General features: G+C 45.7%; 1 protein-coding gene across 5 annotated transcripts; it reads left to right on the top strand.

The window, feature by feature from the left end:
• Window positions 1-2,075: 2,075 nt before the first annotated feature.
• On the top strand, window positions 2,076-19,328 carry CUNHXorf36 (chromosome unknown CXorf36 homolog). Of its 5 annotated transcripts, XM_026075462.1 has the most exons (7): window positions 2,076-2,485; window positions 7,554-7,818; window positions 14,963-15,136; window positions 16,911-17,199; window positions 17,336-17,437; window positions 18,085-18,156; window positions 18,392-18,484. In XM_026075462.1, exons 1-6 carry the CDS (start codon window positions 2,262-2,264, stop codon window positions 18,135-18,137), a joined length of 1,107 nt encoding a protein of 368 aa, XP_025931247.1. In that variant the 5' UTR covers window positions 2,076-2,261; the 3' UTR covers window positions 18,138-18,156; window positions 18,392-18,484. The 5 variants fall into 5 exon arrangements, 4 of the variants coding, with proteins under 4 accessions (XP_025931247.1, XP_025931246.1, XP_025931243.1 ...); XR_003255151.1 differs by having other exon boundaries at window positions 17,336-18,156; window positions 18,392-18,419; XM_026075461.1 differs by having other exon boundaries at window positions 18,085-18,485.
• The last annotated feature ends 7,174 nt before the right edge of the window (window positions 19,329-26,502 follow it).

Genomic DNA, 26,502 nt, shown 5'->3' with positions numbered 1-26,502 from the left:
GTAGGAGTCAGGAGTCAGGATCTCTGGTCTTAAAATTACAACAGAAAATTGAAGACTGAAGGCAGGCAATTAAAATATTAAAGTAACCAAAGGCTATGCGTTTTGTGTATTATATAATGAAGATAAAGACAAATTACTAGCATTTAATTTCGGTAACATTAGGGGAAAAGCTGATTAGGGAGCAATGTTGCCACTACCAGTGATGAAGAGCTACTGACAGGAAATAGTGGAAAGGGCTGATTTCTACAGAGGGAAAAGGAGCAAGGCCCTAACAATAGGAAAACCCAGAGAACGGAATAAACTGCTGAATGTGGCAGGCAGTGAATGCCCATGTTTAGCTTTTGTGTGGCTCCTTTCATCAGTGGATTTCAAAGAGCTTTATACCGGCGTATACGGCCGAATGTGAACATGATGCCAGGCAGAGCTGCGCACCGAAGGCACTYGCTCGGGTACCAGGACAGCACGGCCACTTCAGCATGCAACACTGTCGGGGTTCATACATCCCCCCCCAGCCTCTCAGCAGGGCTAATTATCCTGGTCTGACTGGGCTGTGCCCTCCAGACAAACCCAAAATGTCGTTATCTCCTTTTTACACATAGGGACAGGCAGGGAGATGAAGCAACTTCCTACAGTGGTAGAGCCAAGGAGAGACTCCCATATCTCCCACGTGCCACCACTAATGAACGTCTGTGTCGGAGCGAGCCGCGCTCCCTCCCCACCTTTGTGCCGTTAGGATCGCCAGCCTCGGGCAGCTCTCCGAAAAGCAAGGAGTGACCGCAGAGCCCAGCCTCCCAGGCCCGGAAGAAACCTTCCCGCTGTGGCTTATTCATTCCCCTGCGCCAAGGGGGCACGYGCTCCTGCTGCTCGCTTGGGCCGTTAGTCCTGTAACCACAGCAGTCTGGGCTGGGAGTTGCACACTGCGGGAGATAATAAAGGATTGTGACAGTGCACGGTTTTTCTTCTAAAATGTATTAGGAAATGGCTTCCCCACATGGGGAGCAAGTGGCTGAGCTGGGGGAGACGAGAAGTCTCTGGAGCCTCAGTCTTGTCCTCATTGCTGCCCTCACGAGACGTTGACCAGGATCTTCCCGTTTTATTCAAAATATGACAGCTGGGGATGGGAGGAGAGCAAAAGTGGGTGCAGCTGCAGCGGTACGCTRTGTGCCGCACTGCTTGTGTCTGGGGCCCAGGTACAACCAGGAGTGTCTGTTCAAGGTCTTCTTTCCCGGGCTGGAGGAAGCCGTTCGCAGCAGTCTGCCCCAGTCCACTACCCCAGCCTCTCTGCACACTGGGAGAGACATAGTCCTGACTCCAGGGTCCAGGCCATAATGGATGTCCAGCAGTTTCCGTAGCTTTCAAGTGTTTGGCTTAGTGTGAACAGCTTTTGGGTGTGATCACAATAGTTTATAAGTGCATTTGAAACCTCTGGCAAGCTCCCACATCAGCCCCCCATCCCTTTTTCTTGTCCCCTTCTAGTGCCAGGAGCACAGGGAAAAGGTATTCAAAAGCCCACAACTCTTGCTGAAAAGTCCTATTTTTCAAGAGCAACTTAGAAGTTGGGAGGTTACGTCAGCTTGGTGTTCTGGAAAGCTTCAGGCTATCCTACTTTCCACAGCATGAAACTCTGCAGCCCAATCACTTTTAAATAACACTATTTTCAAGAAACAAAACGGCGATGATTCCACCTGACAGTCTTTTCAGTGCTTCTGTGAGAAGGGGAAACTGAGCCAAGAAAGCATCCAAGAAGTCAAGCAATGTGCCTTTGCAAATCTCCAGGAATAAAACACTACTGCTTGGCTTCTGGTAAAATGCACACCTCAGCCACACTGTTATTCCACCCAGATCGGTTTTTACTAGGTGTCCTGCCTATGCCCTTTGCTACAGCAGCAGGATATCCTTCATTTGTCTGAATAAAGTGCAGATGAGCACTCCTTCTTGTTGTTTTCCAAGTCTGCTGATGGGAGGGTCAGCAGGGGCCAAAGCAGCTGCACCAAGTAAAGGAAAGGTAACCACGGCAACCCAAGTTATCTGCATCCTCCATGTATTTCCTTCTCCCCACCCCACATCATATCTTTCCCACCCAAACCTCAAGCCGATAGAACCAGTGACCAGCTGGCAGGATGGGGACTGCAGTTGGGTCTCCCAGACCAAGCGTCTCTTGCTGTGTTTCAGGGCTCACTGCTGCAGGCTGAGACCATCAGACGGTACCAAAAGCGTAGAGAGAGGTAACTTCCAAAGGGAAGAGCTCTCAGCTACTGTAGATGGGGCGCTGGATATGTTGTCTTTGCTCCAGAGCTGCAGATTCATTGATGCTGCTTCTGGTTTTGGCTGCGAGCTGTAATCCTTCCTTAGAAGCAACAGCTTCTCCGTCTGCGCCCCACGTCAAACCCAGCTACAGTTTTGGCCGGACTTTCCTGGGACTTGATAAATGCAACGCCTGCATTGGGACATCCATTTGCAAGAAGTTCTTTAAAGAAGAAATAAGGTCAGAAACTCAGCACAGTAATTTTTAAAGCATTCTGCATAGTAGCTCGAAAGTTGCCTATTAATATTTCCAAGTACTTTAATGAAAAGCAACGCAAAGAATAACTTATCACCAGGTTTCCTGGTATTTTAATTAATGTCTACAAGCTGCTGCTTTGTTTTTGTTTCCTTTTAAAGCCACACAAACATGATCAGACTTCAGCCCTGAATTATAATTTGAAAGCAAGAGTAAAAGGCACAACTTTCTGCATGTAGAATGCCTCTGTGACAATGGGGGAAGGGAAGAGGAAAGGAGGAGATCAGTTTGTTTAGATGTCACTGGAAGTATTTTATTATGAGCAACTAACCAAAGGTAAAGGGAATTTAACTTTGCACACTCCCAGTGAACTATATTAACCATAAACATTAAGCCCTATATGATTTTGTATCAGGTGCAACAACAAAAATGTGCAGAATGTCATGTGTGTATTAGCTAAGACCAAAAGAGATACAAACTTGCGTGAGGCACCAGAACTTCTGCACTTCAGATACCTGTGTGCTAGAACATAGGCATGGCCAAATTATTATTACGCTTTGGGGAGTTTTCAGTGAGAACTTGAAGGCAGAGGCAGAAATTGCATCTGCCTCTAAGTCAATTAGACATATGCTGCCCAAGCAGTTGTTAGACTGATCCAATCAGTTGTAGGCTCAAAAGCAGAGCATATCTGATGACAGCAGGGAAAATGTTGCTAGAGTATTTGAGAAGAAAGTTAAAGGCGATGCTTGGCAGAGGAAGGGTTTATTGGGTCTGGTATGATTTATAGAGCCATATGCGCTTTCTTTTATAGCTATAAAAGCCCGGGGGAGAAGAAATGATTATAGTAAAATTGTATTTTTAATACTATAATGTAAGTAGTATAATATTGGACAAATCACCATTTTTATCTTAAACTGTCCTATAAAACCTAGCATAGTAAAACCATAATGGTTTTTCTGAGATGGCCTTAACATACGAGCATCCATTCTTCCCTTACTGCTCTCTGAAAAATACAGCCTGTGGCTGTGCCGGGCTAGGGCTCCTCCAGCCATGGCAAAACAGGGTCTCACCCCTTAGCTCTTTGGATTTGTGGCCTCCTGACCCCCTCCCACGGGCTCACGCCGTGGGCGATGAGAGCGGAGTAAGGTGCCGCACCACCTCCCCGCTCATGTCCCCAGTGTGCAGCCGCATACAGCAGCATGGGGAGGGACCAGGCCAGCAGCCTGGGCTTTCTCACGACCAGCCCTGCCTCCTGTCCCAAAAAGCAGGGTGAATTTGCCGTCGGTGCGCTCGATACACGCCACCGCCCAGCTGGCTGACGGGGCATGATGTGGCTTTGCAATGGCTGATGGTGCGTTTGGGGCCCAGGCTACCGCTGGGGGGAAAAAGCAACTTCCACCCGCCTCGTCGCAGGTGCACCCTTTCGGTTACTCCCACTTAGTCACCGGAGGGTTGGGGCTGCACAGCTTCCTTCAGCCGTGCCGAAAATAGTCGGAGCCTGCTGCAGCAAGTAACTGCATTCGGCAGGGGGAAGGTTAAATGGGGAAAATTTCACTGTCACTTACACTCTTAAATCCCACCTCCACCCTGTACCGTTTTGCATGCTCGCAAAGGCAGGTAGCACTTTGCGCTACTCTGTGTTAATCTTCATTAGAAAATGCTTCGTTAATTTTCCGTCGTTTCTGGGAGCTGCCACATGCATTCACACAAGGGTGGCGAGTAAGAAGATGTGGGTTTTGTTCTCAGTGCTGCTGATGACTCATCATGTGCTCTAATGTTCTTTACTTCCCTTATTTTTGCCCAGCTTCATCCATCTGTAAATGAGAATACCAAAGCCTGCCTGCCAACTGTCCCAAAAGCAGAGCTCAGCAAAAGTTTTCGTAAAATATTAGATTTTCAAAATACTGCAAAACGGAGCTGACCAAAACTATTTGCAGATTTGTGCCAATGTTGGTGACTAGCTTTGGCCAAAAGTAATGGGAAGGAAGTTTGAAAAAAGAAGGAATGTTTCATTTTGATTTATTTTATATGACTTTTTTATTTTTGGTACTTAGCTGTTTTAAGACTTAACTTACCTAATTTTCCTCTTTAAAGAGATGTAAACTCCAAATACAAGTGAAATTATTTTGGCTGAAACAAAATACTTTGCATCATCCAGCAAGAAGAAAAGCCAGTTTGATTTTCTTCAAAATTTAGCTTTAGGTTGGTCTAAAATCTTTAATCTGTGAATCAGTTATTCACACAGATCTTACTGAAAGTCTTAATTAAAGGATGTTCAGGCCTTTAGCTAAAAGGTCTCATACAAGAGCGAATTATTGTTATGGCACAACTTGATGATGAATCTTGAAAGTATCTAGAAAGTGTGCCAGGCCAGTGCTGTGCTGCCTAGAAATGATGCCAAAYACAGAATTACTGCAGCCCTTGCCGGATTCCCAGGCCCACGTGGCTCTCCCCCAGGACTTCTGCAGAGGAAATTACTCCATTTGTGCTCATGCTAATGCTCAGCATTGGATTTCACACATCCATGCATTGCTTGGTGCAGGAGGCAACCCTTTCCTCGTGTCTGCCTGACGTGAGCTCCCCTGAACAGGCGCACTTGAGCCAGCTCACAAGGCACATTTATGCTCAACTTTAAAAAAAAGCTTTGCCCATAGCTGTCTCTTTCCTGTATGTGCCTGGCACACTGTGCCTGCTTGCAGATTAGGTACCGGGAGGGGCCATGGTGCAAAACAAATTCCAGTAAGGCATAGTGAATATTCTCTGCTCTAAAAAGTCCTATCCCTAAACCAGCCAAAGGAGGGGAGGGAGGGAGAAGTTGTTCATATCATGTCAGATGCTCTGATCACAGGGGAAGCTTCATTCCATACTGGGCAAAAGTCTCCGACTGAAATGGCTTAAACCCCCGAGCCCTGCTCACGTCAGGGGATAGACTCCTCTGGTCCTGGTCACTCTGCATCTTCACGGCAAATCTTCCAAAGGAGACACTTGGTCAGAGCTGACCTCTGCTGAGGGTAAAGCCAAATCAGGGCCAGCACCAGCAGGTGGGACCAGCCTGCTGCTCCGGAAGCGCTCGTGCTGGAGCAGACTTGCACAGTGGACAAGGGGAGCAAGGCCCTGCATCAAATTGGGGACAGGGGAAGGGGATTGATCATCCTCCACTTGCAGCAGGAGGGGAATGCTACTGGGCAATGCATTTGCCTGAAATTATTCCCCAGCTTTAGAAGTCACCCACTTATCGAACCAGGAACAGATTACGTATACTAGTGCTCAAAGCAGGAACTCAGAGCGGACGAAATGTAATAATCCCCTCAAAATTTCTCTGTGCAGATTGCCTGACTGGGAGTCAAAAAGAAAAATCAGCTTCAACTTTCAGCTTCGTTAATGTCTTTTCATCTAATTCCGTCCAGCTAATCCTGAATGCAACCTCTTGCCCATCCTATTTCAGTTGTGAGCTATCAGCTTTAATTTATGATGAGATTAAATTAAGAAATGCTTTCTCATGCACTCAGGCAAGAGTTTAATTAGGAGATTTTAGAGGCAATGAATGTTTGACGCTGGCCTAACTAAAGGTTAGAGTTCAATTGCTTTATTTGAGTGGGTTACAGATTTACTTACAAAATACCCACAGTGTTCTTTAACCACTATGTGCGAAACGCATGTGTGGGCAGGGCTGAGGGGGCTGATAAAACAAAAAAAAATTGTCACAGCCTAATTACACGGCCCATATGCTCCCCTCCTGTGCATGCCGCGGATGTGTAGGGGGAGCAAATCCATGCAAAATCTCCATGGCTACAGCAGAGCCGCACGCCCGGCACAAACGGCCCCCAATCTTCCTCCCATCACACCCCCAAACCCTGGGCGTGTGTGGGGAGGTCACCTATCCCAATAAGCCCCCAAATCCCGAACAGCGATGTCAGGGGTACCCGTCGACACCGGTACCCTCTATCCCTACTGCCACCCTATCCCCACCACCACCTAGCATGGGGCCAGAAGAGGAACATAGGGAACAGCCCAAGTAGCCGGCACCGCTCCTTACCTCTCTGCCTGGAGGTTTTTCTCCGTTTTTTTTCCCCAAAGGGCAGAAGGGTGGCTATCCAGAGCAAAGACAAGCTTTAATATGAAAGCCGGCTGACATTTTTTACTACAAAAGTATTTGTGGTTGGAGAGAGTGCTAGGTCATGATATTAAACTTTTCCTAGCAACGCACCAGTGGCATTGAAAACTTCAAATAAAATATGTTCTGTGATCTTTGTTTTGGTGTTAGTATTTTGATTAAAACACGTAAAAAAACCCTTCTCTCCTGCGTCAACACAAAGTAAAGCCACCACCTCAAAACAAAAGGTCATTATGATATTTCCAAATACTTTTTTTTTTTAGTTTTTGTTCTGCAGGACATTTTTAAAATGCTGTTTATTTCTCTCTCTTTTTTTTTTTTTGGCTGTTTTCTCTTCACAGTTTAGTATAAAGGTAATTTCTAAATGTCGGAAATTCCTTTGGAACTGAAATTCTGAATTCCTCTCTCTTCACTTTCTCTGTTTACATAGCCCAAATTGCAATATTCTTTGTGGTTTTTCCTTCCACCTCTCACACAGCCCTGTTCATAACAAGGGAAACTTTGAGCAGGGAATGAAAATCCACTTTGTTTCCAAAGTACGTTTCCTCGGCTCAACGCTTATTCCTGCCCTTCTTAGGGAGGTACTCAGGGACACCAACCCGCTGCCGCTCGGCTTGTGCTGTCAAATAGCCAAAGCCACTTCTGGCCAGGCCCAGGAGCACACGTGCATGCTTGGTCGTGCACATGCACGCTCAGTCACGCACAGGCGGATGTGCACACGCAAAGCCTGGTGGGGAGGAGCGCACCAGCAGAGCAAACAGAAGCCTCCTGAGATGCTTGACACCCTCTCCCCACCTGCCAGGGAAGCTTTTTGGGGACGATTCAGTGCTTTGCCCGGCCTGTAGAGTTTAAAGCAGAGATTGCAATTATGCTTGCACTGTCCGTTTTCCTGCGGCTTGTTAACCCAGTCTCCATGGGGGTCTTGTTTTGGTTCGGCAGGTTTGACAACTGGCTTTCTTCTCATTTAAAGCTGCCCCCCAGCTACCTCCTCAGCTATTCAGGGAACTACACCGATGATGCCAAGAGCTGGCGGTTGGTGGACATCACCAGGCTGACCACCAAGTACCGGCACGACCAGGCCGACAAGCGCATCTGCACGGTGCTACTGAAGACGAGGACCTGCAGCCTGGAGCGTGCCCTGCGCCGCACCACCCGGGTCCAGAAGTGGCTGCAGGCCAAGCGGCTCACACCCGACCTGGTGCAGGTCAGTGCGCCCATGCGCCGCCACCCCTGTGCCCCCACCCTGGCTTTTTTTTTTAGCAAAAAGGACCTGAAAATGGAGCAGGGTAAAAAAAAAATAATAATAAGGCTCAGGCTTCAACTTCTCATATAAGCTGAGTTCAAAACCTCATTGAATACCATAGGGCCTGCCAAACTCAGACTCACAAAAATGAGTCAGTTAATGCGAAAATGCTAGCAAGGGGGTGGGGATATTTCTACTTTTTTTCTCCCCAACACCTCTGTGCTTTCTATGACCTAAAGACATCTTCTCTATAACTAAGAGCACAGCTTTTTTAGCGGTAAGGCTTTCACATGACTTTGGGAACCAGGGTTTAAAATAGACGTTGAAATTTTGCCTGACTTGTGACACGGTAGGAGGGGTGGCCAGCAAGGAACTCTGCGACACTTGTTGTTTGTCTGATCCCCTTGGGCTGGATAAGTTACTCTGTACTAAAAAAGAAAAAAAGCAAAGAACAAAGCCTTACCCAGAAGGGTAGCCTCTACCTTGAAAGGGAATTTTTTTTCCAGGCGGTGAACCTCAGCAGCTCCATCCTCTCTCTCTGTTTGCGGCCATCAGGCCAAACGGCAATGGGAGCTCCTGGATCCTCAGCTCACACAGCTGCAGGTGCGTCGGGTCTCAGCGCCCGCGGAGGGGCACCCCCTGCGTGCAGCTTTGTCGCAGGGTGTCTCAGGATGTGTCCCAGGGGGCCCGTAGAGCTACACCAGAGCGGGAGTCTTATTTCCTAATCTGTCTGCCGTCTATAGCAAATTATGTCATGGATGAAGAAGTCTGCTGCCCTTTTTATTGCAGTCCTGAAGTGTCACAGGCTAAGCAAGGACAGACACACGGCTACCTCCTCCTCGCAGCACCGGGGCTTGCTGCTGCCAGGGAGGGAGGCAGGCAGGCCTGGCACAGGGAGACGACAGAAAAGGCAGAGCTGGGGGTGCAAAATGACTGAGCTGGAAAGGAGAGCTGGCTCCTGGGCGCTGCCAGCAGACCCTGGCCCGAGGGATGCCACAGGCAGCTGGGGATGGCTGTGGGGAAGGCCAGTGTCTTTTGGTGCAGGTGGCTTTCATCCGAGAGCAAAACCCACCCTTCTCCCCTCCCCAAACGCACACACATCTCCCCACTCCAAGCAGCAGCACGGTTTTGCCTAACCATTGCCAAGGGTGAGGGGCTGTGGTGGAGGCGGAATATATTCTAAAACAAGACCCTGAGATATGAAGCAGGATTGTTCCAATACTTTTCTTCTCTTTTCTTTCATTCTGAAAGCATCACTTTCCCTTTAAGGAGAGAAGTGGTTATGAAAAAAAGGACCTTTTTAAAAAAAAAAAAAAAAAAACAGAAAAGGCAACTGCTTCCTCTAGCCTGCATACTGCTGCATCCACTCAGCTTTGCTGAGTGCTGAAGGTCTGTTGCTGTAGTTTTTTTCACTTCTGTTACCCTGTGGAGCCATGCACCAGAGGAGGGGAGAACCAGAGGCCATGGGCAAGCGGCAGCAGCAGAGCTGTGCTGAGAGGGACGTGCCCAGACTCAGACAGTCCCAAATGGCAGGTCCCACTGTAGCCAGCACCCTTTTGGGGGGTGAGGTGCAGGGTGGCTTCGAGCATGCCACTGACAGGGAAAGCAGGGATGATGAACAGCTGAGGAGAAAGCCTGCCCTCTGTGGTTTTGGGGGGGGGGGGGGGCGGGGGGAGCAAAGCTATACTGTACTTCGTCCAGTAACCCTGGGAGAGAGGCTGGAGAGGAAGGGGATGATTTGCATCCCCCTTCCACTCAGGGCATCCCTTGCCTGGCCTTGCAGGTGTGCGGCGGGGCCACCTCCTCCCCAGGAGGGCAGGACACTGGAGTGTCCAAGGAGCACATGCAAAACCCCACTGTCCGTGCAGCCACATCAGTGTTGCTTGAAACAGCAGGACTGGAGAGCTTAAGATTCCCAAGGACTGAGCTGGGTAAAAAGTTASCGGGGAAATGTAGCTTTGTGGTATCTCAGATGTGCTGTAAAGTCAAGCCATTAGTGACCCCAGCTCCTTCTCCTTAACTATCTGTCCCCCTCTGTCCTCTCCTGAACCCCCAGCTGAGCTGGCTGGGTTGCGCATGCGTGCACGCACACACACACACACACACACACACACACACAAAAACACTGCATGAAGCCCTGCTCTCGTGCACTCTGGCTGTGGGGGTCCCGGCCTCGCTGCCTCTCTGGTTTCTCCTGGGCACTTGAATTTTCTGCTGCACAGTGGTGGGAAGCTGAGCTGACACCAGCCCTTGGACGCCTCTGACGTGAGCTCCTGGTGCCAGCGTTGGGGGACAGGGACAAACTCACTGGGCACGTTTCCGCAATCTTGGCAGTTTTTTAAGTCAAGCGAGGGCGCAACACGCTGTGGTTAGCAGAGACCTTTGCACACTGGCCCCAGGATTGCACCGTTCATGTTTTCATGGTTCTTTGGTTCTGTAAATCAAGCAGAGAAACCTAAACTGGGATATAAATGAGCTTTAACAGGATATAGACATGAATGCACACAACAGCACAGCAACCCAGAGGCCCCATATCCCCAACCCCCACCCCCAATTTTGGCAGTGATCACCAGGTAAAAACGTGTTTTGTAAAATGGCTGCTGGTCTTACAGCAGTCTGACTCCAAAAAAAAGGCACAGGCAGTAGATTTCAGTAGTACAGAGCGTGCAAAATTTGTACGTGACTCTCTAATCCCGGGGCCCTGCAGCACGGGCCACTGCAGGTTCCTGGGTTGATCCGCTGGGCCATTTGGCTCCACAAAGTCAAAGATTTCCGTTTCTCTCTCTTCCCCACCCAATCACACCTCCTGAGAGCTGAAACCACCGGAATGCTTCAGCCTTCCCCCCCCCCCCCCAGTCTGTTTTCAGTTCTGTGGTATTTGCTGGGCAAATAGATGTTGGTAACCCAGCATGATCTGTCAGAGGGTTTTTCCTCACTGCTGTGATAAGCCACTGCAAATGCTTATCTGTAGAACTGCTCTTCTGGGCTTCCCCCCCCCCCCTTTTTGGTCATGGTAACAGCACGCTGTTGATACCCAGCACGATACCCACCCTGTTTCGGCAAGCTGTGGTCAGTTGGTGGTACCTGTACTCCCTTCCCTGTAGTTCTGGCTATACAGGAAAGCTGACAAAAGCTAATGGGCTCAAGTAATTTTATCGTATAGAACAGTGAGTTACAACAAACCTTAACATACTTGAATCAGAATGACAGACCATGAAATAATGTTGTTTTCACTTTACACTGCCTGCCCTGTGTGACCCAACAACTATCAACTGGGCTGTCTGCCACAGTGATTATTTCATCTGCCACAGTGAAAATCTTTATTGGACGCAGCAAAGTCTTCAGTACTAAAATATAGCTTGCCTCAGAGACAAGCTGGATTTAACTCTGTGTTTGTGTGTGGCTACTTGGGTTGGAAGTTTTAACCTGTGCAGGGGTACCAGCCACATGCTGCTTCGCCTGCATCTCAGCTCCGGAGTTCATCACTTCGAACCAGGCTGATTGCCTGTCCTGTTTGAGGTGAAGAACAACAAAAAAAGTAGGTTAGTTTCAGCACAGATCTCCTGCAGGGCAAATTTCTAATCCTGACTACAAAGAACCGCCAGCAAAACATTCAAGACAGACAGACAAAACCAGTATCAAGGAGAAAAAAGCAGCTGTTTTCAACCTCTCTTTCTAGTATATATTGCTCGAAACTATTGATCAGGACCACAATTTGCCCTCAGTAGACATGCAAACACCTTGGTTATTTGGCCTCTGAGCCAAGTACATACCCCTTCACTTGTGGTGCGTAGACAGCAGCTCTTTGGTCTGATAACTGGTTCTTACCAGGAAAGGACCAGCTTTAACCCGCCTCCGTCTACTGCTTTTTTGGCCTGCTGTCTCATTATTAGAGATGTACTTAGATAAACCTTCTAGGACCAAGCACACCTGAACCCACAGGTGGGAGAGGAAGACCAGCAGTGGAGACTGCAGTGGGRACAAGCCCCATAGTCTTGCAGGGTGTTCTCAGTTTCTCTCTTGGGAACGAATAAAACCTTTGGAATAAAAGAGCCAGGGGCTATAGGTGCTTTGACACCTGCATCCAAATGCTTCCTCCTGGATCCCATCACAAACTTGTTCGCTTTTAAAAAACAGATGCATCTGGGCAGCGGTGCATAGAGCAACAGGTGGCAGTGTTCCTGATCTGCACTCATTCCTCCTCAGACTGGGTGAATATAAAGCAAAACGATGAAAAGTTGTCTTCCAAAKATCTTCTTGACATCAGAGTGAATTCTGAGTACCTTTGCACAGTATAGGCAAAGTATATGCATACACAGAAGTTTAAACCACATTGCATGTTGTGCAGTAGGGGAAAAAACATGTCTGAGTGTAGGCAGGTATTGCAGGAACAGTTCATTATCAGATATATAAACGTAGGAATTTAATCAAAGTAAATAAGAAGCTTCCCATGTCAGTCACAAACAAGATGTTGGACTGCCTGTCAAGTCTTATTCTCTAGGGCGATAAGACACTGCAAGGGACTCAAGATATTCAGAGATATATCAGTATCTCCAGTGTTTAAAGTATGTGTTCTTCAAATTTTTCTTCCATTGACAATTTTTGTCCAACAATTTTACACCTTCTGCTGCAGGGATGTTTCTATCATTCTGCCTAAAGGATCAACCCTTCTCTGCTGAAACACTCAAGCAAGTGCTAAACTTTATGCATCTGAGTAGTTCTGCTGCAATCAAAAAGGCTCACTGTTGAGTTTTGGTGGATCAGGGTCTTCATTAAATCATAGGAAGTTGCACTGATGGTTGATGCAAATGTGGCAGCACTCAGCTCTGCTCCACTGCTCTCGCGCCACCGCTCGGAGCTGGCTTCTGTCCGAGAGAGCGAGCGGTTTGAAGGTCACTCAACTCACCTGACTGTTTTGGGGCCAGGGAGTTAGTGCTGCCGCTCATCACGCACTCCCACCTGCTCACAGCCGCCCATCCCTCAACTTCGCCTATCAGCTCGGTGCCAAACAATGTGAAGGAGACAGCTCCATGGTTCAGCCTTCTGTCCTGGAGAAGGGGAAATAACAGAGCTTCAGCTAAGTGTCAGTCACTGCTTTAATTATGAAAACTCTAAAATAGTTTCATGGGAAGTGAGCAGTCATGACTACTGTCGTAGAGCACATGTCCAAGTCTGAGTTAACAGGATAAGCGCTGACCTTAGAAGAATTCCTAATTGCAACTTTTCTGTATTCTCTTCTATCAGGATTTCTGTTCCTGTTGCACACAGTTAAGGATCTCAGCTTTTGCATTACAAACTCCTGTAGGCAGTAAGGCTTTCTAAATTTGGTTGCAAATATTTGCATACACATTCATCTGCAAGAGATGTCTCCATCATTTATCTCTTATTTAACACCATTCAGTTCTGCTCATTTTTTTTTCACTTCTCCCCCAAAGGAAAAGTGACAAAAAGTCAGCCACAATGTGTCTGCAAGTGCTGTGAAACAGAAATCCATAACCATCCCCTTCCCCCCCTTCTAGGCTTTTTTTTAAATTAGCTGAAAAAATATTTCCTTGATAAAGCTACACCAGAGGCTAGAAGTGTATGGAAGCTTGTAACTAGAAGTGGTGAGAAATATTTTTGGCAAATGTTTTATTCTCTTGGGGAAAAAAGTGGGTTTTTGGTCATTGCAAAATGACACTCCAGTTGGGACTGAGTTTTTCAGATAGTTTTGACCAGATCTGAGTATTCAGAGCTTGGTTCTGGAAGCAGTTCAAGCCTCGTTGAGGCCAGCAGCCAGGTGGAGGAAGGTTCCGGGGGACACAGGAGGTTCATCCCTCCCTCTCCATCTCCACTTGGGAGAGTCGCACATTTCTTTTTTCCTTATTTCTTCATTTCTTTGTCTTGGTGGCTAAAAAATTAAATATTTTATGCCAAATGAACAGCTCAAGCAGGAAGGACTGAGAGTGACCTAGCTCAGAGTAACCAAATAACTTGGAGAGATCCCGAGCCAAATCATCGCTCACAGTGTGAAGAATAGCAGAAAGCAAGTGTGAGCTTGGGTGTCCTTTCCTCTGAAGAATGTCTTCCAAACATCAATTAAAAAGAAAATCTGAAAGAATGAATTAGGTTACTTGGATTATTTGGAAGAAAAAGGGTAAACAAAAATCTTGTTCCATCATCAAACAGAAAAATGTCACTGTAACGTTTCTGCCCTGCTATAGGGAATTCTCCATATGTCCTCTCTCCTTAACTATTAAAAAAAATTGCACTGACTTCAAAACAAAGGTATCTTTCAACTACAAAGATATAAATATATATTGTCATTTATCCCAGCTGCAGATCACTTTTTACAAATCAAACTTACAAATTTAAAAAGTGAAATACAGTAATGGTTGAATCCATTAACTCAACAATTCTTTATTTGTTGCTGGTGTTTGCAAGAAAATATACACAGGATATTAACATTTGTTTTTGATAGTTAGAGTGTAAGTTTATCAGAAATAAAATATTTCCTGTGCATGTACCCACATACAATGTTTATTTACAGAGTTTTAAAACATGTTTACTGACCTTAGCAAATAGTATTCCCAAGAAAGCTGCTTACAGGCTAAGCAAATAGGAAAGCAATTTGAAGATATTATTTAAAGAAGGAAGTGACTCACTGACTTAATGAAGGGAGAGGCCTCTACGAGTGAATAAGGCTGCCAAGGCTGGAAACCAGCGGGCCGGGAGGAGGCCCACCGACACCGAGTAATACGATGGCATTCAGTCGAAGAGAAATGAGGTTTCCAGAGTCCATGGTTGTGCCACGAAGAGCAGCTGCCATTTTGAAAGCCTTCATCATGAACATGTGTGTTAGGTGACATTGGGGTTTGCTGCAGTTAAGTCACCCGTTTTTTTCTAAGAAGAGTTTGCTGCAGAAAACCCCACATGTACCCAGGCCCATCATCAGCAGATAGGTGTCGATGGGCAGAGGAGCCACCTGGACCAAAAACTTTGGGCTGGGCTATCAAGCACAGTGGGCAGAGCACAACCTTGCCCCTATCCATGGAGCGGGTTGAGCACATTGTGGTATCTCAAGCAGGAAAGTAAATATCTTTGTTCCCTTTTCCCCTTTTGCTAGGGTCTCTCCAGCCCAATGCTGCGCTGCCCATCTCAGCGCCTCTTGGACCGGATAGTGCGGCGCTACGCTGAAGTGCCGGATGCCGGCAGCATCTATATGGACCACCTCACTGACCGGGACAAACTGCGTCTTCTGTACACGCTGTCGGTGAATTCGCACCCCATCTTGTTACAGGTATGCGCCTCCACACCCTGGGCTGAAACCTCCCCCCGGCAACCCCTCTCTATTGAATCCTTGGATAAGACAGTGCCCAGCTGCAGAGGAATCCCAGGCCCTGTCCTTTAGCAAGATCCGCTCGGTGCCTTGCAATAGCCTGTGAAGTTGCTGGGAGATATGGATGCCCAACCCCTTAAACAAATCAGAACCCAGATGGATTATTATTACAATAACGTACTGTAAAAGCCAGGGTTTTATACCTCCCCAATACTGCACAGCACTCTGTTTGCATTGCTAATGTATTGCTTAAAATCACAGCCTGTTTATAAAATCTAAAGGGCGAGAGAGCACGTTTTAACGTGGGCACAGCAAGAAGCAATGTTAAGGCAGCACATGGCCTAAGAGAGTACCGATTTCCCCAGCTTAACACTCCACAGCTATTTTATTTCATTTTTCTTGTGTGCATGCAACCAGCAACCAGCTCCATGGCAAAGTGCAGCTTTGCAGAGGCGTTTGATTGAATTCCAGATAAAACGGAGTTCTGTTTGTAGGCAAAGAGCCGGGAGGCCCTGTGTCCCTCCCCAGTTCCCTTCTGGCACCACTGATGTGATGCGGTCCCCTCTCTTTTCTTAAGAGCGTTTCAGCAGGAATATCCTCACTCTTCCCCAGCACCACCCCACCTCTCCACCGGCGGGGGGGAAATGGTGCCTGGCTGCCACCTTGCACTCCAGGAACCTCCCAGGGGTCCCCCAGCTGCCCCCACCTCAGCTTGCCGGGGCACGAGGCTGCGGCTCTCAGCCCTGTAAAGATTGGGGAAGGCAGCTCACAGAGGTGAGCAAAGTATGCCAAAGAAAGAGACTTAAAAATTTATGTGGTTGCCTGAAATGCCTTTAGAGGAAAAGGGAGAGGCAACCTTAAATATGCAACTGGAAGAGTCCCTAACTCCCTCTCTGCCCCAGTGAGACAGACAAGTTAAAATACAAATGGCAGAAAGCTTTATGTTGGCAAGGCACAATGACTATGTGATTTCCATGCTAAGCAGTGAGATAGATATAAAGGCCCAGGATAACTGCACTGCTGGCATGGGGTGAAGCAATGCAGTGAGCCCAGCCCAAATGTCCCTCCTGTAGCAAACATCTAGGACTTCCGAACCTGAGACTGCAAAGTCTCTTCTAAAACGAGCCAGACAGTTGTTACGAATTAGCTAAAACTGCTTTAGCCCCACCTCACCTTCAAGCCATGACGTTAGCTATGCAATGCTCATGAGGGACCCATCAAAGACTCCATAAAGAAGCCTAAAATTAGCTCTTCTGTGCCTTAAAATTTCATGAATTTAAAGTCTATTATTATCTTGGACTTTCCAGTTAGTCTCCCTTCCCTCATAGAACAGATCTTGAAATATCTTCTTCTTTAATTAAAAAAAAAAAAAGAAAAGTAGCTACCTCAAAACTGACTATTGCCTTCCCAGGCTTCTGGGGCTAACTGGGGATGAGGAACTGAACCCATATGGTGGTGGGCTGGCTTTAAAAGGCAGAACAAGACACAAGAGCCGCTGTTTGCAGCAGGTTGGGGTTCTCGTGTGCTTGAAGCCATCTGAGAGGACGGTGGGCTGACGGGCATGATAAAGATGGCCAAAAATGCCTGGCAAATCTGTCACCCGCTCCCACCTGTGGCCAGGCAGTGGTGCCAGCCATGCTTATCCAGCGCGTGCTCCTCTACCTAGCCACACATGGGGGAAATAGTTTAGGAACAGGGATTTCTGGATTTAACGGTCTGCACCCCACTCCGGCAGATCTTCCCGGACGTGGAGGGGTGGCCATTCCCGCGGTACCTGGGTGCCTGCGGGCGGCTAGTGGTCAGCGCCAGCACCCGGCCCCTGCGTGACTTCTTTGGTGCCGCCCCCGAGGTGGCCGCTGACCTGGCCCTGCAGCTCCTTGCCGTCCTCCGCTCCATGGGCACCAACGACCTCAACTACTTCTTCTACTTCACCCACGTGGATGCTGGCACCTTCGGCGTTTTCAGCAATGGGCATCTGTTCATCCGGGATGCCAGCATGCTGGGCATCATCGACAAGGAGGAAGGTACTCAGCAGGCTCTGCAGACACGCATCTGTTGCGGGAGGTTTTTGTAAGGCGGAGGAAAACAAATTGTTCACCTGCTGTGCTCGGCTTTTTTGATTATTTTTTTTTAATAATCCATACATTCTTGGTAAATTAGATAATAAAAGTACAAGAGGAGACATATCGACAGCAAAAACATCAGTGGTTCCTGCCACCCTTGGATCCAAGTCTGGAAGGCAACAGGAGTTTTCTTTGCCTGGTAAATGGTGCTGTGACCGTAGGATGCTTCAGAGTGCATATGAGTACCATGCGGTAGTTACACACGGTCTGGCCATTTCCGCGACTAGCAACAATAGTCAGCATACACTGCTCTGAATGATCAGATTTAAAGGCTTCCTAAATCGCTTCTTTTCTTTAAAAGCTTTTCTCACACAAATGTCAATATTTACAGGTCAATATTTGTAGGTTGACTTGTTTTAAGAATTGGGTCAAATCAGAGTCTTTTAGGTGCATTTTCACATATTAGTTGTAAGAACAACAACAAAGGCACCTTTTTGTAAGTTTTCCATAAAATGAAGGACTACTATTCACTTTTCAAAGGTTATATTGGTCTACCACTGGAACTAGAGCTAGCCAAAGACTATTCCTCCAATAATTTAATATTTCGTTTAAATGTTCAAATTTTAAAAAGGCTTTTGTTCAGCTCAAATATTCAGCTGAGTATATCTCAAATATTTAGAAACAGTTATCAGAGAATTTTCCACTAGGTTTCCTTTTTTTTTTTTTTTGTCCCAAAAGCTATTATTGCTGTCTTGTCTCCAGCTAGATTAGTTGTTGTTGCAATTTAATGATTTTGGATAACATGGAAAAATTATGGTTCTGACTACTGTGGCCTTTTTTTTATAGGAACTCCACACTTCAGTTCTTGGCATTGTTTCTGCATCAGTTTTATTGAATAGACGACTCTTCACTTCCTCTGTAAGGCTGTTCTATGGGTTATTGTGGAGTTCTATCATTCAGCAAAATATATACATTTCAGGAGTGAAAATATTGTTTGGCCCATATACAGATGTAGCACAGAGTACTTTGTGATGAAAGATATTAGTATCRTTTAGATTGTATTAACAACATTTTGTTACTAAGTTACAGATATATTTGATTATCCAAGATTTTGCTCCATGTTTCTAACAACTGATTTAATTGTCTTTAATAGGGAGCCAGCTGACCGACGACCAACAAGAGTATAAAGATATATTTAGCTGTTTGACTGTGGACTGCCAGTCTGCAGTTGTGTCCTGTAACTCAATCAGAGAGAAGCAGAGTCTCGTCATGGTGTGTCAAGAGCTTTTGCCTAAGCTTCTAAAAGGGAAATTCCTTCAACCCATACAGGAGAAGATAGACAGCTTCCTCCAGCACTGTGCAGATGACTTCACCGACGACCAGGGCATTGACGACGCAGTTGCGAAGCTGGCAGAGCTCCTGAAACCGCTGAGATCTTGTGATTCTCGCTTTGCCTATCGCTACCCTGACTGCAAATACAGTGACAAATACTGAGAGAACCTCTTCAGGAAAGACCGGAGCAGCCTCAGAGCTTTGCTGTCGCGGAAAGTGAAAAGGACCTGGGGTAGCTGAGAAGAACTGCATCAAAACTGAGGCATCCTGATCGAGACGGAGGAGGAAGCAGAGTGCACATGGGATTTATTGTTCATCTCCCAGAGATGCATTTGTTATGTGGGATGTTTGATATGATGTAAGGCTTATGGATTATAGACGTTATCATGAGTGACAGGGGCTACAAGATTAATAAATCTTGTTCATCCATTTTGGCCCTGGAAAAAATTTCCATGCCATCCATTAAAAAGAAACCCTCCAAAGGCAGCTCACTCACAACTAGCTAGAKAGAGGAGCTTTATTACTGAGAACATCTTTTTGATCGAGATGATACATACATAATGTGAGATGGATGGAAGCATTTAAGACTTTCCTGTGGGGATTTTTAATGCTCTAAAAATCATATCTAAACTGAATCATTTGATCAGTTCCTTACCATCACCCACTACAGACGACTTTTATAAAATATTTAAATTTTATTACTTTTATGACACATGGAATGGAAAGAAGCAATCGACAGCATTAAAAAGCTGAAAGAACTCATGTCTCTTGAGACTTAATTTCTCTAATCCCCAAATATCATTACTTTTAATCTTCCACGGTTTTGACTGGCAGTAATTGGAGTCTAATAAAGGTTCTCATTTCAAGACCAAAAATCCCCAACTCTTATATCTGATCGTCCAATAGATATGCTCACACTTTCCTCTCTAAAAATACGGAGACAACCGGTTTTGAGCGGTTTTGTACAAAACCACTCAAATGGGAAAATGTCTAACAAGCAGAAGAGGGGAACAACACAAGAAGATGAGATATTAATTTACCCTGAACATGATGAGACTCACTGAACACCCAATACTTAATCTAGGTGCTGAGGCATCTACCAAAAGGTGTGGAGATTTGAGTCCTGACCAGCAAGAGGTATAACCATTGCCAGTCTCTCCTCTATTTTCCTTTTAAAGGAGAAATCACTAAGCCGGTCCTCAAAGGAGTGATTTAGGCACCTAAGATTTGGTGGGGGGCGGACTCTTGTCTTACAGAAGTGGCCAACCTGGGGCTAGAAGGAGGTGCTTTTTTTTGTGGAGGAAGGAAGGAGAAGGTAGGAGCAAAATGCAACTTTCTCACCCAGCATTTGTGAGTCCCCACCCCACATGGCCCCTGTGGGGAGTCAGAGCCCCCCACCAAACCTTCCCTGCTGCCTAGGGGACTGCAAGACCTATGTTGGATTTGAGGCTTTTCTCCTGAGACTCAGGTGCCCAGGAGTCACCAAGCAAATTTGACTGAGCTGAGTCAGGAACTAGATTTTTCTGGATCCCTCTGGAAGTGTTCTCATCACAGAAACAGTCCTCCTCTAGCCATGGTTCAAAAAATAAATCAGTAACTTTCATAAAAGCATTAAAAAAAAAGATGTGAATGCATTTACATTGCTAACCTATGTACAGAGTTACTAAGAGCAGGAATGCAAGTCAAAATTTTGTGTTGGCTAATGCAAAGGGAGGCTGGGGAGGGACTCTGTTCCCTTTGTGTATGCAGAGCAGCATACCTGCAGGTTAAAGAAACATATTATAGACACATCAGGCATCCAAAAATACACATAGGTCTGACACTGAGAAAATCTGACCCAATACATTTATTCTGGTTTTCCATTATTCCTCCTGGCATAAAATACCAAGTGCACCTTTCACCTCTCAAGAAGTGGAAACACTGAAAATAATTTGTAGGTAAATTTAGCTTTAGGCCCAGATGGTCTGACAGCAAAAATGTTTAAATATACAGTATAAGCTACTGTTGCAGCTCTCTTTCATGATTTCAGTCTATTTCTACATCATGGCTCTCTTCCAGTAAGAAAAACATGTCCTTCGCCTAGATCCATAAGGCTGATTAGCAGTCTGTTTTCAACAGTTTTTCTTGAATCTGTCTCCATCTTAGATCTCTCAGTCTGTGATTTTACCTAATAACTGTACATTAACCCTGGCCTCTTTCTGTCCAGGGAGTCTGTCTCTGGTGCAGAAGGCTGGCCACCCCTTGCAAAGGGGAGACCATCAATCTTCTTGTAGTTAGCAGTTACTTACTTCCCACTCTGGGTTGTTAATTGATGGCTTCCATTCAGTGCTGGAAGGGAATATTGTTTATACAGTTGTAGCTAAAAATGCACACCACAAAATGTCCAAAAAGCGCTAAGATGAAGAGCTCTCTGAGCTTGCCCATGCTAAAGCAGAGATCATTTGCAAACCATGGGTCAGTGGAAAGCTCTTCGCAGTTACTCAGTGACTTAGCCTGACACAGCCTGGCCTCTCATTCAGCTCTTTCTGCTTTAGCAACTACTGGACTCACACTCAAATGAGGACCAGCCCTTGCAACAGTGCTCCACATTGGGTTCACCTCCTCTCTGATGTATCTTTGGGTTTTTTTGGCTTTTTTTTTTTTAACCATGTAGATTTTTTCTTTTGAAAAGGAGCCACTCATTTACTATGCTGATCTGTGAAAAATGTCTTGTAGTTAGTAGGGCATCTCTCAGCAGCCCACTGAAATGCAGAGAGGTAAGTTCATCACCTTAGAGAAGGGCAAGAGGAAGCCCACACCACTAATCTAGCATCAAGTTAAAGAACTGGGAGTTGTCACATGGGCTTCGGGAGGGCCGCAATAACTCACAATCCTAAAATGCTAGTTATAAGAAATGAAAGAGTCACTGTCTTCCCCTGCTGCTGGACTCAGGCAGCAAAAACGCAATGGAAGTTGTGAGACACATGGCACCTATTTTTACATAACCTTATTCAAAGATGTTGAAGTGAAGAGGAGTTTCCTACTGCCTTCAGCAGACTGATATCAATTCAGAAAAAAAAACCCCAAACCTTTACATGATTAGAAATAACATAATCATTGATTTAAAATTAATAAAGAGATGAGAGCTGTATTCACCACCAGTTTCTCTTCAGACATAGCTTACAAAGACCAGGCTCATGTGACTAGTGTGCCAGCCACAAAATCAGTTCATGGCTCAGAGAACAATCATTTTCCTAAACTAAATCTCATTTTCCTATTTTTTTCTGCCTTTTCTTTCACTGCCAATTTTTTTCTTTTAATATTTTCTCTTTTTTTGGCAGTCAGGACCTGGAATCAGTGCCCACCCTGTCTGTCTGCTTCAGTCAAGCCTTGAAATGCTAGTAGGCCAAGCTCCAAAAGGTTGTGAAATTAATTTATAAAAGAGAATTACTTTAAACCTAATCCTTCCCAAAAGAACTCTCTAGTAATTTTTTCCTCTCTACATTTATTTCTGACAGTGGCTTTGTGTGAGTCTTTGCACACTGTTCCTGCTAACAGTTTAAAAACATATCAGGCCTTCTTGTTTCCACAGTAGGACAAGAAATGCAGCAGTTTTTCAGAAATCTCACAATCAGTCTGAATCCTTTATTTTTGGATAGTTTGCAGCTGCATTTATGTCCACATATTTACTAGGTGTCTCTCTTACTATATTCCACATATTTTTTACGCTTTTATGTCAAGAGAATCTTGGTTTATAAAACTGCATTTTCTGCCATGTTTTATCTAGTGGCATATTTTAATACTCTCATTTCTCAGGGGACAGGTGCTGTGTATAGGCAGCCCTTAGCAAGTGATATTCCCAGTTTCACCCACTCTAGTTCATTGCCCTTCTAAGTATCATTTTCAGTCAGCTTCTTCACACATTTCAGTGGTATTCTTACTGCTAAAACAGCTGCTATACGTGCCCCTCTGCCCCCAACAACCCCTTTTTGAAACAACGGCGGCTATCAGTGCCGTTAAATTGTCTTTTACACACCCTTCTCTTGCTGAAAAGAGAGCACCCTGGCAGCATTTGCTGAGACAGGCCTTTCCATAGTGCATCATAAAATGGGCTGCCCTTTAACACAGACATTTATCGCATTAAAGGGGGCAGAAATACCTCCTGAGCTCTAAGACTGGCGCTGGTGCCACAGCCAAGAATTCCAGCTCAGCAGCGTAAGGTGGTTTTCGGTTGTTAAACTGTCCTGGGAGCTCAGACCGCCTCTGAGTGCCAAGCTCTCGACAGGAGGAGGAGTGAGAAAGGGAGGAGAGTAAAAGAGAGCAAAATAACGGCACATGCAACAGCTCTGCTTTTTGCATCATTCTCAACACAATAAATAGCCACACAAATATTTCTAGCATCTTTCTCTCTCTTGGTGCTCAGCACAGGCAGTGGCAAGTGCAGAAAATCAGCCAAAGCCTTGTGACGTTCCCCTCAGTTAGCTACCCAGCACTAATCCCCTGGGTGCCTCCTTGCTCTGCACCCTCGTCTTCATTTAATAACTGCCTTACTCGGACATGGCTAACACATGGGGGAAATGACACTGAGACAGCCTCTGAGGCTGCCTGGCCCCCTCACACTCCCAAACGTTGCAGATACCTCTGTGCCTGTAAAGGCCAGGCCATCCTGGTAACTCGTGATCAATTGCCTTGGCCGGGACGTTGTATGTCCAACAGGAATGGGACGTGCCATGAATTCCTGGGGAAATCCAAGCAGGTATTTGAGGTCAAGGTATTTGGTAACATACAGAGTTCCCCAAAGCCTTCTGGCAGGGGGCATTGTCATCGCGACCAGTCCCCAGGGGCTGAAGATCAAGGGCTATGAGAGAGGACAACCTTAAAACTGGGGGTGGTGAGGATCATGAGGTGATTTCCCACTCTGTAGTTTTTGTGGGTGGCAGTGTCTTGCCCCCTCTCTTTATCCCCCTCCCAGCTTTACCTAAAGTGCTATCTAGGAAACATCCTGACATTTTGGGGTACTTGGGATCAGCATTTAACAACTCCTGTACACAGGAGCAACCAGAAAAGCACATTTAGAGTGAGGGCCTTTCCAGCAAGCTCAGCCAACAACAGTTATTTGCAGGTGCTTTTTATTTGCCTTCTGGTTTTCCAAGACTTTAGGATGCACTTGGGCCCCATTTGCCAATTACTCTCTATAACCAGGTGCTCTAGATACTTTATTACTAATTCTTCCTGAGTGAAACCTCAGGTTCTCTCATTATCACATGAATCTGAAAAGCATAGTTTTAATAAGAATATTGAATGTCATGAGACATTACGAAATTAGAAAAGCCAGCACCACAGTACTCTGAGCTAGTCTGCCAAGGCATATTAACTTGATCAATAGGTGAGTCTATCTGCTACTGAATCCTTCATTCCTCTAATTCAGCACTAATAGAAGCTTAGTAGCCATCCTGAAATTAAAACCAAACAAACATGAATTTTGGGGAAATGAAGTGAGAATAGCTACTCACAGCAAGTTTTTCTGTGGTAGGGAGACTTTCTGTTCAAGGCAGACTTGAACACCTAACAGGAGACCACCAAGGAAGGGTGAAGAAGACGAGAGGTCCAGAAAAAATGACAAAAAAGGAAAAGACAAATGTAAAGGTAGAGGGGGACATGTAATAACAGTCTTCAAACAATTAAAAGCAGCAGTAAAGGGATGAGGATAATCTGTTCTCCATTTCAACAGTGGACAGGAATAAGGAAGTTTATGCAGTAGTAGGCCAGATGTACCACAGTAAGAATAGCATGGAAACAGATAGAGAAGCCCCCAGGTCTCTAGCACGGGGAGTCTTAAAACAAGAGTATAGTGATGTGGCTGTCGATGGTGCTGTACTGGGCTGGGAAGCTAGCCCAGATGTCTCCAGAGAGCTTTCCCAGTACAAAGGGTGGTTGCTGAAATTGTGAGACCTCCTCTCTTGAGTGAGGTGACCTCTGGCATGCGTGACGAGCTGTCAGCCCTTAAAACTTTGGTCCACACATTTCACATGGAGACAAGACCTCCTAAAAGAGGAGAGGTTAGAGAGGTGCTATTTGGTGGCTGAATACAGAAAAGAAAATAGCAGGTTTATCCATCTGCAGATAGACCACTAGAAGGGCAGGGGTCATAGGAATAAGCCAGTTTTCTCATTTAAAAAAGAATTATTGTGTTTCTGGGCTAGTTTTATGTGCTGTTCTGGGGGTTCTTGCTCTTCTGGAGCAATGTGAGGAAGTTTTCCTTTCTCCACAGCTCTCCAGTTGGCACTGAAGGTTGCTGCCTACCCTAGAAAGTAGCCCCTGCTGCCTGCAGTCCTCAGTCCTGCACAAAGTGCCATAGAAATCCCACTACCGAGTTTTTCCCCTCTCCTGTACCAGCAGGCTGGGAGAAGGGCTGCCAGCACAACCTCCCCACCCCAGTGCTCAGCCCTCTCCCAGCCTTCAGGGGAGTGAGCCAGCGAAAGTTTCCTCACCAGGAAAAAGATGATGAGCTTTGGTGAGAGCCACCTCCTGCACCTCCACACAGGTTCCCCACGTAGCACCTCTCCAAATCTGAGACAGTCACTTCTTTAGGGCTCAGCTGCCTGGGATTTTTAAGACCAAGCTCCATTCTTTGTGATACAGAGTAAAAACTGCAACAGTTAGTCTAAAGCAAGCAAAGACTTTTTCAGGTGTTTGAAAGAACAAGAATATGCCAGCCTACTCCCTGGGGACCCGAGCTCTAAGAGAACAAGTCTGTCAGGTTTTACAATCCTATAGTACTACTCAGCAACAATGCACATAGCTACAACCCTTGCCTTACACAGTTCATTTGTTATATTACATGTAAAGATAGCTTTTTAGACTAACACCCACAGAAGTGTCAGGTAAAGTTCAGTGTATTATGTGTTTTAAAAGGACCTTGTCAGTCATGCTAGATTTTTTTTTTCCTTTCAAAATTTAAACATTTGGTTGGATAAAGTTCATTTCTCCAGTAATATCTTAAAATAGTGCTATTTTTTTCCTCTGAAAAAAATAATCAAGCCACTAGGAATAATCAGAGACTTTTCACAGGGTTGAAAAGACCCCTCTCTGTTTGTATTCTTGGTATACAAAAAGCATGAAAGAAGTTCACCTTTGGGTTTTCACTCAGCCCTGGCTGGAGCATGCTGTCGCAGTGGTAAACATTTACTCATTTTTTTCTGACTGCCTCAAGCTGGAGACAGAGAAAAGAAAGTGCTCTTAAATGTCTGACATTATTTCTACTAGCAAAACAAAGCAGGGATTTGTGTACAATTCAGGTACTGCTGAAGGACAGGAGGAAAAAGACTCTGAAAGAATTATGCTACTGGGTAAAAGTGTTGGGATTAAATATGCATTTGTCTAGTCAGAGCACTTTTAACTGTTAGTAATATTTCAGAAGTCCCTGAAAGGAGTCACAATCCTTTTAATGTAGTAAACTGTATCACTGCTGGCGTTTCAAAATGGAAAATCTTTCAGCAGGTGGGCAAAGGGCGGAGACAGTTGTCCCAATTCCAGGAAACTACTTATTTATCCTTTCAAGTTTTCACTCACTGCATTGCCACTCCTGTGGCTTTCCTAAACATTGCACCAAAGAGGAGGCTGGGGGACCCCCAGGATCCCTTTGCCAAATCAGGACTGCACAGGATTAAACCTTCCAAATGGCAAAGGATCATAGCAGTATTTTGGTGAGAAAGCCAAGTGGTGATGCTTGGTGTTCAAGGACTTTCTATCTAATGGCTGCATTATCTGATGACAAACGCTAATAGGGGGTTTTCATATACAAGAATGGCTGAAAGAAAATAACTGTATAGGAAGCAGTTCTTTTGAATTCTGTGAGCAAAATGGCTAGAAAATTTAACAAATAACTATCAATTTATTTTGTCAAAGTGCTTTGAGAAAGACTCAGGAGTTCAGCTGTTCAAACGTTTTCTT

This window comes from Apteryx rowi, unplaced genomic scaffold (assembly GCF_003343035.1).
Source record: "Apteryx rowi isolate R43461 unplaced genomic scaffold, aptRow1 scaffold_404, whole genome shotgun sequence".
Classification (NCBI taxonomy): domain Eukaryota; kingdom Metazoa; phylum Chordata; class Aves; order Apterygiformes; family Apterygidae; genus Apteryx; species Apteryx rowi.
This window is presented reverse-complemented; position numbering and strand designations above follow the sequence as displayed.